General features: G+C 40.8%; 1 protein-coding gene across 2 annotated transcripts in view; it reads left to right on the top strand.

Moving 5' to 3' along the window:
• The first annotated feature begins 8,636 nt into the window (after positions 1 to 8,636).
• Arhgef9 (CDC42 guanine nucleotide exchange factor (GEF) 9) overlaps positions 8,637 to 14,626 on the top strand; it is a 147,924-nt gene continuing 141,934 nt past the window's right edge. Inside the window, exon 1 of one of the 2 annotated variants that reach the window (XM_006527992.4) lies at positions 8,637 to 9,080. In XM_006527992.4, coding sequence (XP_006528055.1) covers positions 9,051 to 9,080 — 30 coding nt within the window. In that variant the 5' untranslated portion in view covers positions 8,637 to 9,050. The remainder of the gene's footprint in view (positions 9,081 to 14,626) is intronic. The other variant, XM_030251325.1, reaches the window with a different exon arrangement.

The following is a 14,626-nucleotide window of genomic DNA, read 5'->3' as shown; positions in this document are numbered from 1 at the left end:
ACTCCTACTAGAGCCACTTACCTTTCCCCCAAATTCATCTAGTCAAATTTGTGCTGCACATATGTTCTTGGAGTTGTGGCCTTTCACTGGAATATGGCCAATTAATCTGGGGATATACTCTTAAAGAAAATGGACACCCCCACCTCCTTATAGCTGTCAATCACTAATAGCTCTTCAACTATGGGTAGAACTTCAAGCTAACCTCCCCTCCTCAACTTGAGATTTAGATTGGCTTGAGCTCGCATGTGGCTTGTGCATACTGTTACAATCTCTGAGTCCATATGTGTAGCTACCCCGTTGTATCAACAAGACATGTAATCATCCACAGTCTCTGGTCCTTACAGTATTCCTCCCCTTTCTTCTGCAGTATCTCTGATTCTTTGGATAAGGGAATGTTATACAGATATCTCATCTTGGACTAATATTCCACAGTATCTTTGTACCTTGGCCCATTGTTGCATCTACTACAAGTACCAGCTTTTCTGAAGGGGGCTGAGAGATACATTAACCTAGGACTATAATGATAAGTTATTCGTAGTGGATTAATACAATGTCCATTTAGCAAAATAACAGAAGGAGGTTCTTCTCTAGGACCTACAACATATTTAACCACAGGTTATTGGATCTACAATGGTGCCATGTACATTGTTCGTCTTGTGGAGCAGGGCTGAAATACAATTAGAAACTGATTGGTTGCTGCCATGATGTTTGTATCTGTGGGTTTGTCTTACCAGGCCAGTCATTATTGTAACTCACAAGGTTTAAAGTTGGGTGAACCTGATGATTACTCTTCTTCTTTAGTAACATGCATAGCACCTTCTAGTATTATAAAAGCTAGCCAGTGGGATGAAGCACTCGGGTCAGTAACAGCTTGATAGCTCAATGTTCTGTGACTTAATTATATGGTGCTTTTAGCAATTGAGTTTTACTGCAGTATTCTGGAGAGTAACCAAGGGCTTTCTATTGGTAAGAGTGGGATATTTAAATCATACACGATCACGTCATTAGGATTAATTTGTGGCTTTAAATGTAACTATTCTCTGAAATTAGGTGGCCTTCTGTCTAGTATATATGTTTAGGATTATTTATAATGTATTATTAATTAATTTTTATTTTAATGAATATGAAGTATCCCTTTTTAAAAAATCTCTTACTCGTTTTTCTTTGAAATCTTTTTTTTTTCAGTTACTAGAATACCCATACTTGTTTGTTTTTAAGTTCCATTTGCTTGGAATACTTTTTTTTACATCTTTCTACTCTAGAGAAATATGATAGGATTCATGGTGAGGTCTATTCCTTGAAGGCAGTAAAACCATGGATTTTGTATTCTAATAACTCTATTAACTTATAATTATAATAACTTATTCATAGTCTTTTTGTTAGGGGAATTTAGACATTTATATTGTTATAATGAAAATATATATTTGTTTATATTATTCAAAATCTTGGAAGGGTGTTTTCTTGTACCTTTCGATTGCCTGCTCTAGTACTGTTGATTGTATATGTGCTACATGTTGTGTCTACCCTTCTCTTTCTATTGAATTATTCCTCTGTAGAGCTGGCTTAGTAGGCATAAAATCCTTTAATCCATTTTATCATATTATTTCTCTATCAATTTTGATAGACAGCTTTGTTGAGTATAATAATGTGTCCTGACAATTGTAGCATTTCCAGAGTTGGGAGGTATCTCCAGGCTACTCTGAATGGAAAGGATTCTATTGAGGAATCTGGTATTATTGTAATAGGTCTATCTTTGTAAATGACTTACCCTTTCTCTCTTGAAGCCTTTAATAACCTTACTTTATTCTCTGTTTTTAATGTTTTATATATAATATATAGTGGAGAATTTTTTCTGGTCTTATCTATTTCATGCTCTGTAAATTTTGTATCCTGGAATCTGTTGGCATTCTCTAGGTTTGGTAAATTTTGTTATATGGTATCACTGGATATATTCTCTGTGCTTTTGCTATGGTTTTCTATGCCCTTTTGTAGACCATAATTTAAAATTAGGTCTTTTCATGATATCCCAAAATTTCTCTGTTTTTATATAGTTTTTTTAAAAAAAAAAACATTCTCCTTGACCTTTACTGAGTGATCCAATTCCTCTATTTTGTTTTCCTCTATCACTGATTTTCTTTTTTCTACATGATCCATTCTTTTGATAAGGTGTTACACTGAGGTTTTTGATTGATGTATTGAGTATTTCATTTACTGAGTTATTTCAGTTTGGTTTGTCTTTGTAAAAAAGTTATATTTCTTTTTCTTGACTTAGATTGACCTCTTTTTAAAATTTTATGTCTTTGTCTTTGTCTTTTTGAGCTAGTTGACAGTAGTTATAAACATTCTTTTGAATTACTTGAGAATTCTTCCTGGCCACTTTCAATAGAAGCTATTAAAATTGAGTTTGTATTATTTTGAGGAAACAAATTATTTGTGTTGCTTTTATTTCTCCATTGTGATTTGCACTTCTGGAGTTTGTTAGTTGAGTTTTTGTTCATTTCTTTCTTTTGTTTCTTTCATGTTACCTTTCTTCTTTCAGCAGAGGTGTTTACAATAAACATGAGGGAGCTAATTGGTGGCAAGATTAGGATATAGTTTTCCTCTGTTTGTTTGGTGTTGCAGACTATGGCTTTGATACTAGACCTTCTACTTATTATCTACAGTCTAGTGGTTTCATCAGCACTTGGGACAAGTTTATCCAGTCAGTATGGACTGGTCCTGGGTCTCAGAGCCAAATAGAATAATGGGGATGGAGGGATATACAGACAGCTGGAAGGGCTCTGATAAGACTGGAAGGGAGGGTGGCCTGGGTCTTTGCACTCTATGTACTGGTTGAAGAGTCCCTTGTGGGAAGAGGGTTGAGAACTTTCAAGTCCCGAAGGGAGGAAGAGGGGCTAGAAGGAGGCCATAGTACCTTATTATCAGTTGTGAGGTGACCAGGATGGGGGAAGTCTGTGCTGGGATGTATAGGTGTCTCTCTGTACCATGTAGGCAGGCTAAAGGGTGTCTGTTGTGGAGGGGCATGGGATCTAGTGAGGCCCAAAGGAAAGTCAGGTTCCCTGGCAAGCAGCTGTGGTGACTGTAGGTAGCTCAGTATGTATGCATGTCCTATGGGTGAGCTAGAACATCCATGGTGGGGAGGGACATGGGGTTTTACCAAAGAACGGAGGGAGAAAGGCCAGAAAGAAGTCTCAAAATGTTTTATCTTTTTGGATATGAACCTAGTCTTGGCAGAACCATCTCTCCAGACCAAAATGTTGGTTTATAAATAGAGCACAGGTTGCAATACAGTTGTTAGCTTCATGTCACTAATACCAATGATATACTAATTTAGCAGTTTTGTACTTGTTTGTTTTATTTTTTTTTAATCAGATCTTCTTATATAGCTCTAGCTCAAATATGGCTATATAGATTGGGTTGGCCTCAAAGTTGTGGCAGATCTTCTGCCTCCTCTTCCCAAGTTCTGAGAATACAGGTGTGTACTACCAGGTTTAGGTAGCTTTGTACTTTCAATTTTACCATTTTCTCTCATATTTTACTGTTGGGCTTTGTGTCTGGCTAGCCACTGGGGTGCCTGATCACAGCTGCCAAGCTGCTCAGGGGAGACAGAATGTAATCTGAGGATCTCTGGCCCAGCTGGAACAAAAGGTTCCACAGAGCTTGGGTCTATCCTGAACGGATAAAATTTTACAGCTCTATGAAGGGAAGCCCATGCAGATCAGATAGACATAGTCTCTCCTGCTACCATAGAGCCTATGCTAGTAGCAGTAGTAGTGAAAAGGTGATGCATGGGGCTAGATGTCTTAGTTGGAGCCACTAAGCAAGAAGTGGGGAGTGGCAACAACAGCAGTGGGAAATAGCAGTAGGTGGAGGGCACAGGCCCAGCCTGCTGGGCAAATCTGAGGTCCAGCAATACTCTTTCCCAGAGTGTTACAACAGCTAAGTAAAACAGCCATCCTCAGACAATTCTTGGTGAAACAACTCATATACTTTATTTTATAAACATTTTGGGAATAGGGTGGGATCCATGGGTAAATACTCAGATTGGCTCAATCTGAGATGTTAGGGATGCCCTATCTGCATGGGAAAGGACTTCAGGTATTGTCCCTACATGAGCGATTGTAATGGCCCTCTTAATGGAATGTCGTGCTTACGTGTTCAGGACAAGAAGAACTTAGCAGGGAGCTGGTTCCATGCCTACTGTTCTCAATTCTGAGATTCCCTGGGGTTTTGAAACTACTTTAACCTTACCAGTTCTCCTGTATGGTGGCACTGTCCACTTGTGCTATACTGTATGTGGTGTTTTGAATATGCTTGGCTCAGAGGGTGGTACTATTTGGAGGTGTGGCCTTGTTGGAGGAAGTGTGTCACTGTGGGAGTGGGTTTTACCACCATCCTCCTAACCATGTGGGAGTCAGTCATCTCCTAAGGGCCTGCTGATGAAGATGTAGAACCTTCAGCTACTCCTGTACCATGCCTACCTGGATGCTGCCATACTCCTATCTTGATGATAATGGACTGAATCTCTGAACCTGTAAGCCAGCCCCAATTAAATATTATATAAGACTTGCCTTGGTCATGGTGTCTGCTCACAGCAGTAAAACCTAACTAAGACACTGTACTTCATGTTCTGTCCAGAGTCATGGATGTAAGGTGTTCCACCTCACCCCAACTCCATTTAGGCACTAGCTTACTTTATGAAATTGGGAGTTCTTTTCATTCTGTGGGGTTATATTTTGTCATCAGTAAAATGAAAATATTACCTGAGATAATCGAAGATCTTTTGTTAACTCTGATGTCTGTGGATCACCAATTGCTTAAAATTATTAAATTCCCAATTAAGGGGACATGACATGAAGAAAATGAGTATTTTGTTCAGGCTACTTTATCACCAGTAAATTTAGTGCTTATTGAGCACTGTGAAAGCTGTAACCATAGCCACAGCAAGTAAAGATAAGCTTGACTTGTTGCCTTAGTCCCCAGAAACTTATCTCTGTGGTTCCTGAATTATTATGGATGCAAATAAAGAGAATGAATTAGATTGGATACCACATAAGTTTACCTTTCTCTTTAGGCTGCTCATGTACAAAAGGAAGACAGCAGCATTTGGTGTGTGTGTGTGTGTGTGAGAGAGAGAGAGAGAGAGAGAGAGAGAGAGAGAGAGGAGGAGGAGGAGGAGGAGGAGGAGGAGGAGGAGGAGGAGGAGGAGGTTGAGGAGTGGCAAATCAGCTTCAAGGTGATCACAGATAAGTTCAACAGAACACAGACTTCTACAGTTCTGTCCAGAGTGCTTATTAGTTTCCTAGCCCATATATTATTTTTTCTTGGACAACTTCACTATATCTTCATAACAAACCTTGTCAGCTCTATTCATAAAGAAACTACCTAGGCACAAGGTATGAAATTGCCTGCACAAGTAAATGTTAGTTGAATTAAAACTCTAGCAGGCATCTCTCTCAGAATAAAAATGTGGCCTGATGCATCAATTGGTAACAGTGTCGTATCACAATGTTAATAGATTGGACATGTCTATAAGGCTTATGACCTTACTATTTCATTGTACTGTCTCTAACTGGTCCCAGTGTTTGGGGTAAACTAGGTACTTTAAATATCCTGTATTACATGAAACCTAATCATTTCTCTTAGATCAACATTCAGTCTTCTGCAAGATGAGAGACAAACATTAACACTGGCTTGTTTGCTTTCAGATGTAATTCTACGCTTCTCCTGAAGGGTACTTTTCTTAGACTTTCTTCTTCCTTTTCTTCTTCCCTTTCTTCTTTCTTTCATCCTCCTCCTTCTCCTCCTCCACTTCCACCTCTTTCTTGTTTATGAATTTTGTCTCCAATAAGACATACATGTGTTAGATTGTTGAACAAGAGGAAGGGAGAAGAAGCTCTGGTATTTCTTGCATCACCTGCTTCTGACGAATGTCTTCTAGGATGGTTATGTTCTCTCATGGATCCAGCTTCGGTGAAACGCTTTAAGTCACATCACCTTCTTGTTATAGGCTTCCTTGCCATGCTTTTAGGTTCTGTTCAATAGTGCCTGTGTCTGTGTTAAGGCAATATTGCTTTCTATCACCCATTTATGCTTAGAAATGTTAGCAGCTTTCTGTGGGTGTCACACACAGTGTCGTCTTACCATCCTTTGTTTGGCTTCTTAGCTTTGCAGGTGTGATGTGTTCCTTGTATTAAATGTGCTTCTTTCAAAGACCAGGGTACTTTCCAATTTCTTGATATAGACACTTTCTAGTATTCCAGCGTTACATCACATAAATAGGATTATGTCCTTCAGTGCACATGTCACAATGCACATCTTTGTTTACTTACTTATTGTTGACATCTTCTCTATTTCAAGTAGATTTTAAGCTCTATGTGGAATATTGTCATAGTTTTCTTTTATAATGCTTCACATGTTTTTTACAATGCTCAACAATATTATTGAATTAATACATACATGAAAAAAAATCAAGCTTTGGGCTAGTGAGATACTTCAGTGTGCAAGCCTAACAATCTGAGGGTGATTCCTGGAAAACATGGTAAAGAAAGAAGCTTACTGCTGGAAGTTGTCTCCAGCCTCCACAGTGTGCTGTGGCATGCATGTATCTGCACTCATATACATATCACACACACACACACTCATAATAACAATAAAATAAAAATTAAAAATTAAGTTGCATATCTTATGTGCCAGGGTAGAAAATGCCAAGGTGAACTTATTGTTACTGTCTTCAAAAACAAGTAAAAAAAACCCACAGACACACACACACACATATACCAACAGAAACCCCCCCTATAATTCTATTTAAATGACTGGATATAGAAAAACATATACATATGTCCAACACATTTACTTGCTAAGGCTGCCATAACCAAAGACTCATAGCTTGAGTTGCTTATCAGAACTGAATTTTCTCATAATTTTAGAAGCCAGATGTTTGAGTGCCAAGTTAGCTTTGATTTCTTCTGAAGCATCACCCCCTCCCCCGCCCCTGGGCTTATAGACCAGTTTCCACATGGTCTTTGCTCTCTACCTATCGCTGTGCAAAGTTCCTCTTCTCATTGGGTCATTAGATATATTGGACAAAGGCCCACTCTGTTTCATTTTAACCTATTTATGCCTTTAAAGTGCCTACATCTAAATACAGTGGCAGTTTGCAATATTAAAGGGGTTGTGGACTTCAACCTAAAATTTTGTCAGAAGTGCAGTTTTACCTGTAACAACCAAGAAATAAAGATGATCCCTTTCAAATGACAATGTTAAGTGGGGGTGAAACGGGACTTAGGTCTGGTGGTATTCCTGGTCAGCTTCCTACAGGTAGCATAGTCATTTGCGGCTTTGACAGAATCATGATAATTTCAATGAGCTGGCAGACAAGCTAACTGGCAGGGAAGGCCTATCCAAGACACTTAGCACAAATGAAAACCCAGGGGTGAGAACGTGAGGACATTGTGGAATCACTGATGAGTGGACTGCCAGACTTAGGAGGAAGTTGGTCTTTATCCAGGCCAAGCCCCCATTTCATTCAGGAGTCCCAGGCAAAGGACAATTGAACTTCTATTTGTATGCCTCCAATGCCTGGGATCACATCAAAGCTTTAGGCTTAGGCCAACTGTGTCTGGCCCAAATATTGACTTGGATAAAATGAATGGTTTACTAAGAAGAAGTAGAAAAAAAAAGTCTATGTGTATAACACACTCGTGGCACAAACCTCCAGGAACTTCTTTCTGATAGCACACTTTAAATTCTTTCTTTCTGCAGCTGTAACCTGTTTTTGCAATTCTAGTACTGCCCACTTTATCTGACAAGTCGGGGGCCCTGGAGTCTTATTTGTGTGTTTGTGTGAGACTTTCTTCAGTGTTCATGCATGTAACAGAGGGGGTTTCAATTAAAGCCCCATTGTGTTTGGCTCAGAGAGTTATTGGAAAGTTCATACAGAATAATAATGGGTGTGATTGGAGCTGACAACCTCAACTCTTAGCAGATGCTGAAGGGCAGGCCTGGGTTTCATTGCCCAGAAGTGGCACCATGAAAAATGGTCAGTTTCTGTTGATAAACATTTTTTTCTCTTATTCTCCGCCAAATAAGCAAGTGGAAAATCCATCCAACATTTAGACTAACTTCCATATTACTGAAGATAAAGGAAAAACAACTGGAATGGGAAGTGGGGGGGGGGTGTAGAGAGAATGAGAGAGAAAGAGACAGAGAGAGAGAGACAGAGAGAGAGAGAGAGAGAGAGAGAGAGAGAGAGAGAGAGAGAGAGAGAGAGAGAGCAGTGAGCAGCAGAAAGAGTTTGGAAAGCTGCTGCAGAGGAGAAAGTCGGAGCTTTAGTTTATACAGGCTCTTTCCTTATTTCAAAACTCCTTTTATTTTTCTGTACAATGAGGATAATAGTGGCTGCTTTTCCATGGTTATTCTGAGAAGTGAAAGTAATGCAGATGAAAGCGCAAAAGATTAGACACTAGAGAGAGGGCACCAGGAAAATATACAGAGGGAGGATTTGGGGAGCGAGGTATGGGAATTCACTGGCATTGTTTCAGTGGGCTAGGATCTTAATATTAAGAGACTGTCCCAACACCTTTTGCAACTTTTGGAGACTTTCCGCTGAGTCAACATAATTGGGAAGCCCCACCATAAATGGCATAGAAATCCAGAGCAGCAGGAGGGCAGGCAGGGGTGGCAGCTGCCTTACCCTTGGCAGAGGTTATTTCCCCTATATTCTCGCCTGCATCCAACCCCTCAATTTGCACGCCTTGGAGGAAGACAAAGGCAGCTCCCTGGGACCCCCTCCCCCAGTTGCGTGTTTCCTTCCTGTCAAGCCCCCTGGGAAGCTGCAGGGTGGAGAAGCATAGCCCGCACGCCGGCAAGAAACAACCAAACTGAAGGCTAGGTCAGGCTGAGGGGATTCGGCTGTAGCGCTGTGGAGGAGGGGAGGCGGAGTGGGCGCTGGGACTCTCGCTTCCTCCAGCCCAGCCCTCCCTCCCAGTCAGCCCGCGACAACCCGCACCAGCCACCCGGCCTCACAGAAGCTGGACTTCGTGGACACCATGCAGTGGATTAGAGGCGGAACGGGAATGGTGAGTGCACGTAGCTCTAGTTTTCCCTGCATGAGCCCTAATTCTTCAACCCAACCTCCAATCCCTCGAATTAACCTCCATACCAGGAGCCCCCATACCTCTGCCCACCGCCCTCACCACTGTCCTTCAGACACCAGTGAGCTTCCTGTAGCCATTTTAGGAGTCTTTGCTTGCTTGCCAGACCAGTAAAGACCCCTCCCATCCCCCCCCCCCCGGGCATCTCTGCCACCCTCCGAGACTGGGGTATGCTCAAGCTGGGGGCTAGATGAAGTGTCCAGGAACATCCCAGGTGTTACCTGGAATGTCAGCAAGGCAAGGGTTTGACATAGGGGCTCTTCTGTAAGCAGTAAAGCTCCCAGGATGCAAGCAAGCTGGCAAGGGGTTGAGGGGAAACAGCCACAAAGACCAGGATGGTAAAGAGCCTTATAGGAGAGCTGCATGGCCTCCTTAAGTAGGTTGTGCGTACCTGACACCCCTAGCCAGCTCCAGGGACCAGAGCCACCCAGGTGGAAGCAATCTGGGAAAGCCCTGCAGAGCTTTCCTTGCCTAGGATGCTCTCACCCTGTCCACATTTAGGGCTTTGTCAAGGAGAGATGGCTACAGAAACCCTCATTCTCTAAAAGGGAATTCAACTAGCAGACTCCCATCAATGCAAAAGGAGTGTGTGCTTTTCTTTGTCCGTGTGAGTGTGTGTTTAGTATCATTTTCAATTCATTTTATGCCATAGTGATCCCTTTTATACCTGGAGACCTTGAAATGACTTCCCTTTGCAGAGAGGAAGTGGTGGCTGAATCTTCATGCTTCTCTGAAGCAGCCAGGGACAGTCCAAGCCTGGTTAGGGGTATTGGGGAGTGGAAGGCCACAATGACTTTGTATTCAGTACTGACAAGGGGTACTGGAGGGCAGTTACTTGGGTTGGGTCAGCAGGCACTGATGCCCGTGTCAGCACATACTTCTGCACTGCCACCCACAATCTGCAGCAAAAGCAAAAGAGCCTGAAGCAATTGGGCAGACATTGATATTTAGCTCCTCTTTTGTTCCCCTTCTAAAAGGAAAGAGAATCTGGTGTAGATTAGGAATGTATTCAGAGGAACCCCCCTTTTCCCTTCCTCGGGCTCTCCATTTCTGTAGTTCTTAAAGGCATCTAGTTTATATCGTTAAATACAAGGGCTTACCTAGTTCCTTTCCCCAGAACTCTCTCTTACCCCGAGGACCCACAAGGCTAAATCAAATGTTTGTGGAACCAGTAAAAGTTAGAGCAGGTAAAGACATTAGAGTGCTTGGAGTCCAGCCAACACACCAGAGGACACAGAGAATGGGACAGATTTGCTCAAGGCCACAAACTCTTTGTAGGTAGATTTGAGTCTCCTGGCTCTCCTTCACTGTCCTTCCTTAGTATTCCATAAATCATCATTTCAGATGGGGCTAAGAAAGGCAGAAAAGAATGAATTGGGAAAAGACCTTCAGTAGGAACAAATGCTGTAACGTTTACCCGAAAAATCCCAGCTTCAGTCATTTGTGGCAGCTGGGTCTGGGTGAGAGTTCTCTCCTCGTGCAAATATATTGACTTGTCAATTTGACTGAGTTGAAAACAGATTAAATTAATGGAGAATTTGAACTTTTCTCAGTTTTAAGAGAAGCCATGCAAGTGACTGTTCTGTGATTAAAACAAACAAGCAAACCAAAAAACATTGCCCTAGCCACTTGCTAGAATTTACAGGGATAACATACTTTTAGTGGGGGGGCGGCGGGGGGGGGGGGCGGCAGAAAACCTTGTCTTTGCCACAGTGTTCACTGTTTGTTGGGAATATGTTGAGTCTCAGATTTCTCTCCCTTAAATTTAGATTATTAATGCCCATCAACATTCCTTACAGTAAATGTTGGATATAAGTTTACTAGTAAGCCAACATCTCCTGGGCGTGGAACCTGCCCTAGAGTAATGGTTGATATAACCAGCGACTCTCTATTGAAAAAAAAATGGAGTTTTTCTTTCCCAGCAGGTGTCAACCCAACCACAGATACCTTCTTAGTCAGAGACTCTGTCCAAGTCCCCATCTCAGTGCTGGGATTTTGTCTAGTTTGAACCTGTGCAGGCTTTATTGTTGTTGTTGTTATTTGTTTGTTTGTTTGTTTGTTTTTTACTGTTTTTACATTCATTTTTGTGGGTTTTATTGGGGGGAGAAACATGAAGTTGGGTGGGTAGGGAGTTGGGGAGTATCTGAGGAGTTGGGGCAAGAATATGATAAAAATGTTATTGTATGAAAAAAATTAAGTAAAAATGTTAACTAATAAGGATTATGAGGGAGAAATAGGGAATTAGATATAGTCACCATTTTGTAATACAGCTCTTTCATTTACACTACACATTGAATTTTTTAGCACATTTGACAGTTATAAATTAATTCAAATGTTACCACGTAAACTCATAAAATATTATTTAAGATTTCTATGGAAATTACCATCTTAATAGATGCAGGATGTTTAACTGTGAGTTCACATTGGTTGATAAATTGTTCACTATACTTATTTATAATTTCTGCTTGAAATGACAGTTGTCACTGAAATAAGAATTACGTCTAGAATGGGAAGAATGTTCTTCTTAGAGTCATAAGTCTAAGGTTGAGGGGCCTGATTTTTATACTTTCCTTACTATTCTCAGCTGTGAATAGCAGTACACTTACCTTTTAGGTGTTATTGTAGACATTGATTTAATTAAAAAATGTTAGGCTGTCTACTATGAATTTGCATGGATGTGTTACAGAGGAAAAGGAGAAGTGAACAAAAACAAATTACAAATTAACTCTTAGGAAGCTCATAATCTAGTGGAATGGTGGGGAATAATAAACCTGTCACACAAAATATTTAATATGGCAAGACATGTTAAGAGCTAAGAAAACAGAGAAACAGAAAACAGAGGTAAGAATGGTATGATATATTAGTTAAAACCTTTCTAGTTAAGGGATATGTACGCAGAAACATGAAAGAAATGAAGGCACTTAGGGTCCACTTGCATGTTTAGAAGAAGACACTAGACTGCCTAGAACTAGATTCTGAGCCAAAGCCTGATGCTACAGATGATAGTGAAAAAATGAGCATGATCTTGTTCTTCTTTGCTTCCAGTGACAAAAGTCTTCCTGTGAAACCAAGTGGAGGATGAGATTCTTCACTGAGATAAGCAATGCAAAATGGAGTAGTGAGCAGCCTTTGGAGAAGGGGTAGAGAAGGAAGATGACAGCAGAGCCTGAGCTTGAGCCTGACTGTTGAGTCTGATGTTTGGACAGTCTTGAGTTGTAGCTCTCCAGGAGGGACTTGGTGATCTCCATGTTGAACTGAGAGGAGACTGGGAAGCACTGTGACAGTTAAGGTTCTGGTGGGAGAAATGATGAATTTTTAAATGGTGTGCACGCTGAATCTTTTCCTTTGCTACGTTTCTTAACCTAGAACAGACCCAAATGTCAGAATGGAAATGATGAGCCTAAGATTCAGGGTCAGGATATAATTAAATACCAGATGAGAACTGTTCTAAAAGATTTAATACAGACTACATGCTATGGACAGAACATGCAGGCACATTGTAAAGAGGTGGGGGGGCGGGGATGACTATGAATGGATGCTGATGAATGGGGTCTTTTGTAGCAGTTGGGAGAAATTATTTATTCATGCCTCTTGGGCCATTTGTGTGGGTTCTATCTGGAAAGAGTTCAAGATGTCAGCTCACTATTTTAGGCAGCAATATTTGTAACATCACTTGTCCTGGTTCAGACTAGCCATTTAAAGTGAGTTTCCTCAAGGAGCCATTAGAAGAAGTTAGGGTCTAACTATTTACTTAAGAAATCACAAATCACTGGTTTATTATCTTCAAGCTTGAAGCAGTTAGGATCCTATCTGCTAGAGAGTGGGAAATTTTGTTTCTTTTTTCTTTTTCTTTTCTTTTCTCTTCTTTTCTTTTCTTTCTTTCTTTCCTTCCTTCCTTTTTTTTTTTTTTTGACCTTTTTGCTCTAATCCCAGAACTGACATATCAGCAAAGCCAAATAATAGACAACAGAGTGAAGACTTCTTGCCTTCTGGAACTGTTTCAGAACTGGGAAGTAGTGAATTAGCATATGGTGACCTGGTTGGCATTGCTGATCTGTCTTATAGTGGTAGAACTATGCAGCATAAAATGTTTGAGCAGACTTCTGGAGAGGGAGGAGTTAATACTGGTAGGAGTTTGAAGGCAGAACTAACATCACTTGGGGAGCCAATCAGTCCTTGACAGTAGGAAACAGGTGTTGGTATGGATGGTACCATTTACCATTTCTGGGAGCTTAATGGCCTGTGATCTGGATAATACCAATCACAGAACTAAAAAACCAAAACAAACAAAACAAAATTAAACAAAAAAACCAAGAGATGTGCTATAGGAGCTGAGAGTCCAAGTCTTTCCTGTGAGACTTCCTAAGAGATATTAATCCAGTACATGTGGAAATGTAAGGGAGGATTGTCATGAGAGATCACAGCAGAAGAGTGGTGGCTATTTGGGCAAAGGAATCACATCCAAGTGAGATTTTGAGTGGCTTAGACTCAGTAAAGGCAAATGCAAGATTCTTTTGGGGTTAAGGGTTGGCTTTAAGACAGAGGTATATGAGTAAAATGACAGTGAATACACCCCAGTTCAGTATAACTCAAAGCTAAGTGATGACCCAGTAATAGTTGAACAGGTCTTCCTGTAGAAACAGGTCTAACTTGAACTCTAGGAACAGAGTAGGGTCCTGTAGGTTGGCAAAGGAAACAGAAGGGAGAGCTTATGAAAGTGTTTCAGAACTCAGAAAGGTAGCAGATAAAGTCTTGACTACTTCCTGGGGTCTAGGGATGTCTGTGGAAGGGTTTTACTTAGTTTCTCCAGAAGAGTACACAGATCTCCAAGAGCCTCCTACAAATAGGGTGTTTGAGCTTCTTCTGGGTGGGATAGTTTTAAGTATGTTCAGGTAATTGCACAGTGATAGGCCTTGTAGCTTGACCGTAGTTGGAGACATTAGGACTTGATAGGATCCAATCCAGATATCTTTGAATGGCTTTCTATTTTGTGGGAGGGTTTTTAGGGTAGATTCAATCTCCAGGGTTAATGTGAAGAGATTATTTCTTAGAGGTAGATTCAGTCTTGCACTGTGCTTATATGGTACTCAGTGACAACCCTAATTGCTTACCTCAGTGATAATATATTGAGATAGATAATGAGTATGTGAATATATTAAAAAGGAAGGGCAGACCATAAAGGACTTTTAAGGAGCTGAGGTGAATTATAGAATTGGGAGCCATGTGGAATCACAAAAGTGCACTTGGGAGAAGACTGGGCTAGACAATTGAGTGTTGAGTACAAGCTTAGAGAGATCTAAGGGTTAACTTAGCCTTTTCTGCATTTCCAGAAGATTAATGGTGCCAAACTACATAATGCTTAATTTTAAGTGCTTCAGTCACTTCCTGAGGTATACTAGAAATGAAAGGCAGACCATTATTAGACTATAGGACCCTGAGGAGCTCAAACTGAGGAATACTGTTTTACAAGG

This window comes from Mus musculus, chromosome X, assembly GCF_000001635.26.
Source record: "Mus musculus strain C57BL/6J chromosome X, GRCm38.p6 C57BL/6J".
Taxonomy (NCBI): Eukaryota; Metazoa; Chordata; class Mammalia; order Rodentia; family Muridae; genus Mus; species Mus musculus.
Note: the sequence above shows the minus strand (reverse complement) of the source record. Positions and strands in the feature narration are given on the sequence as shown.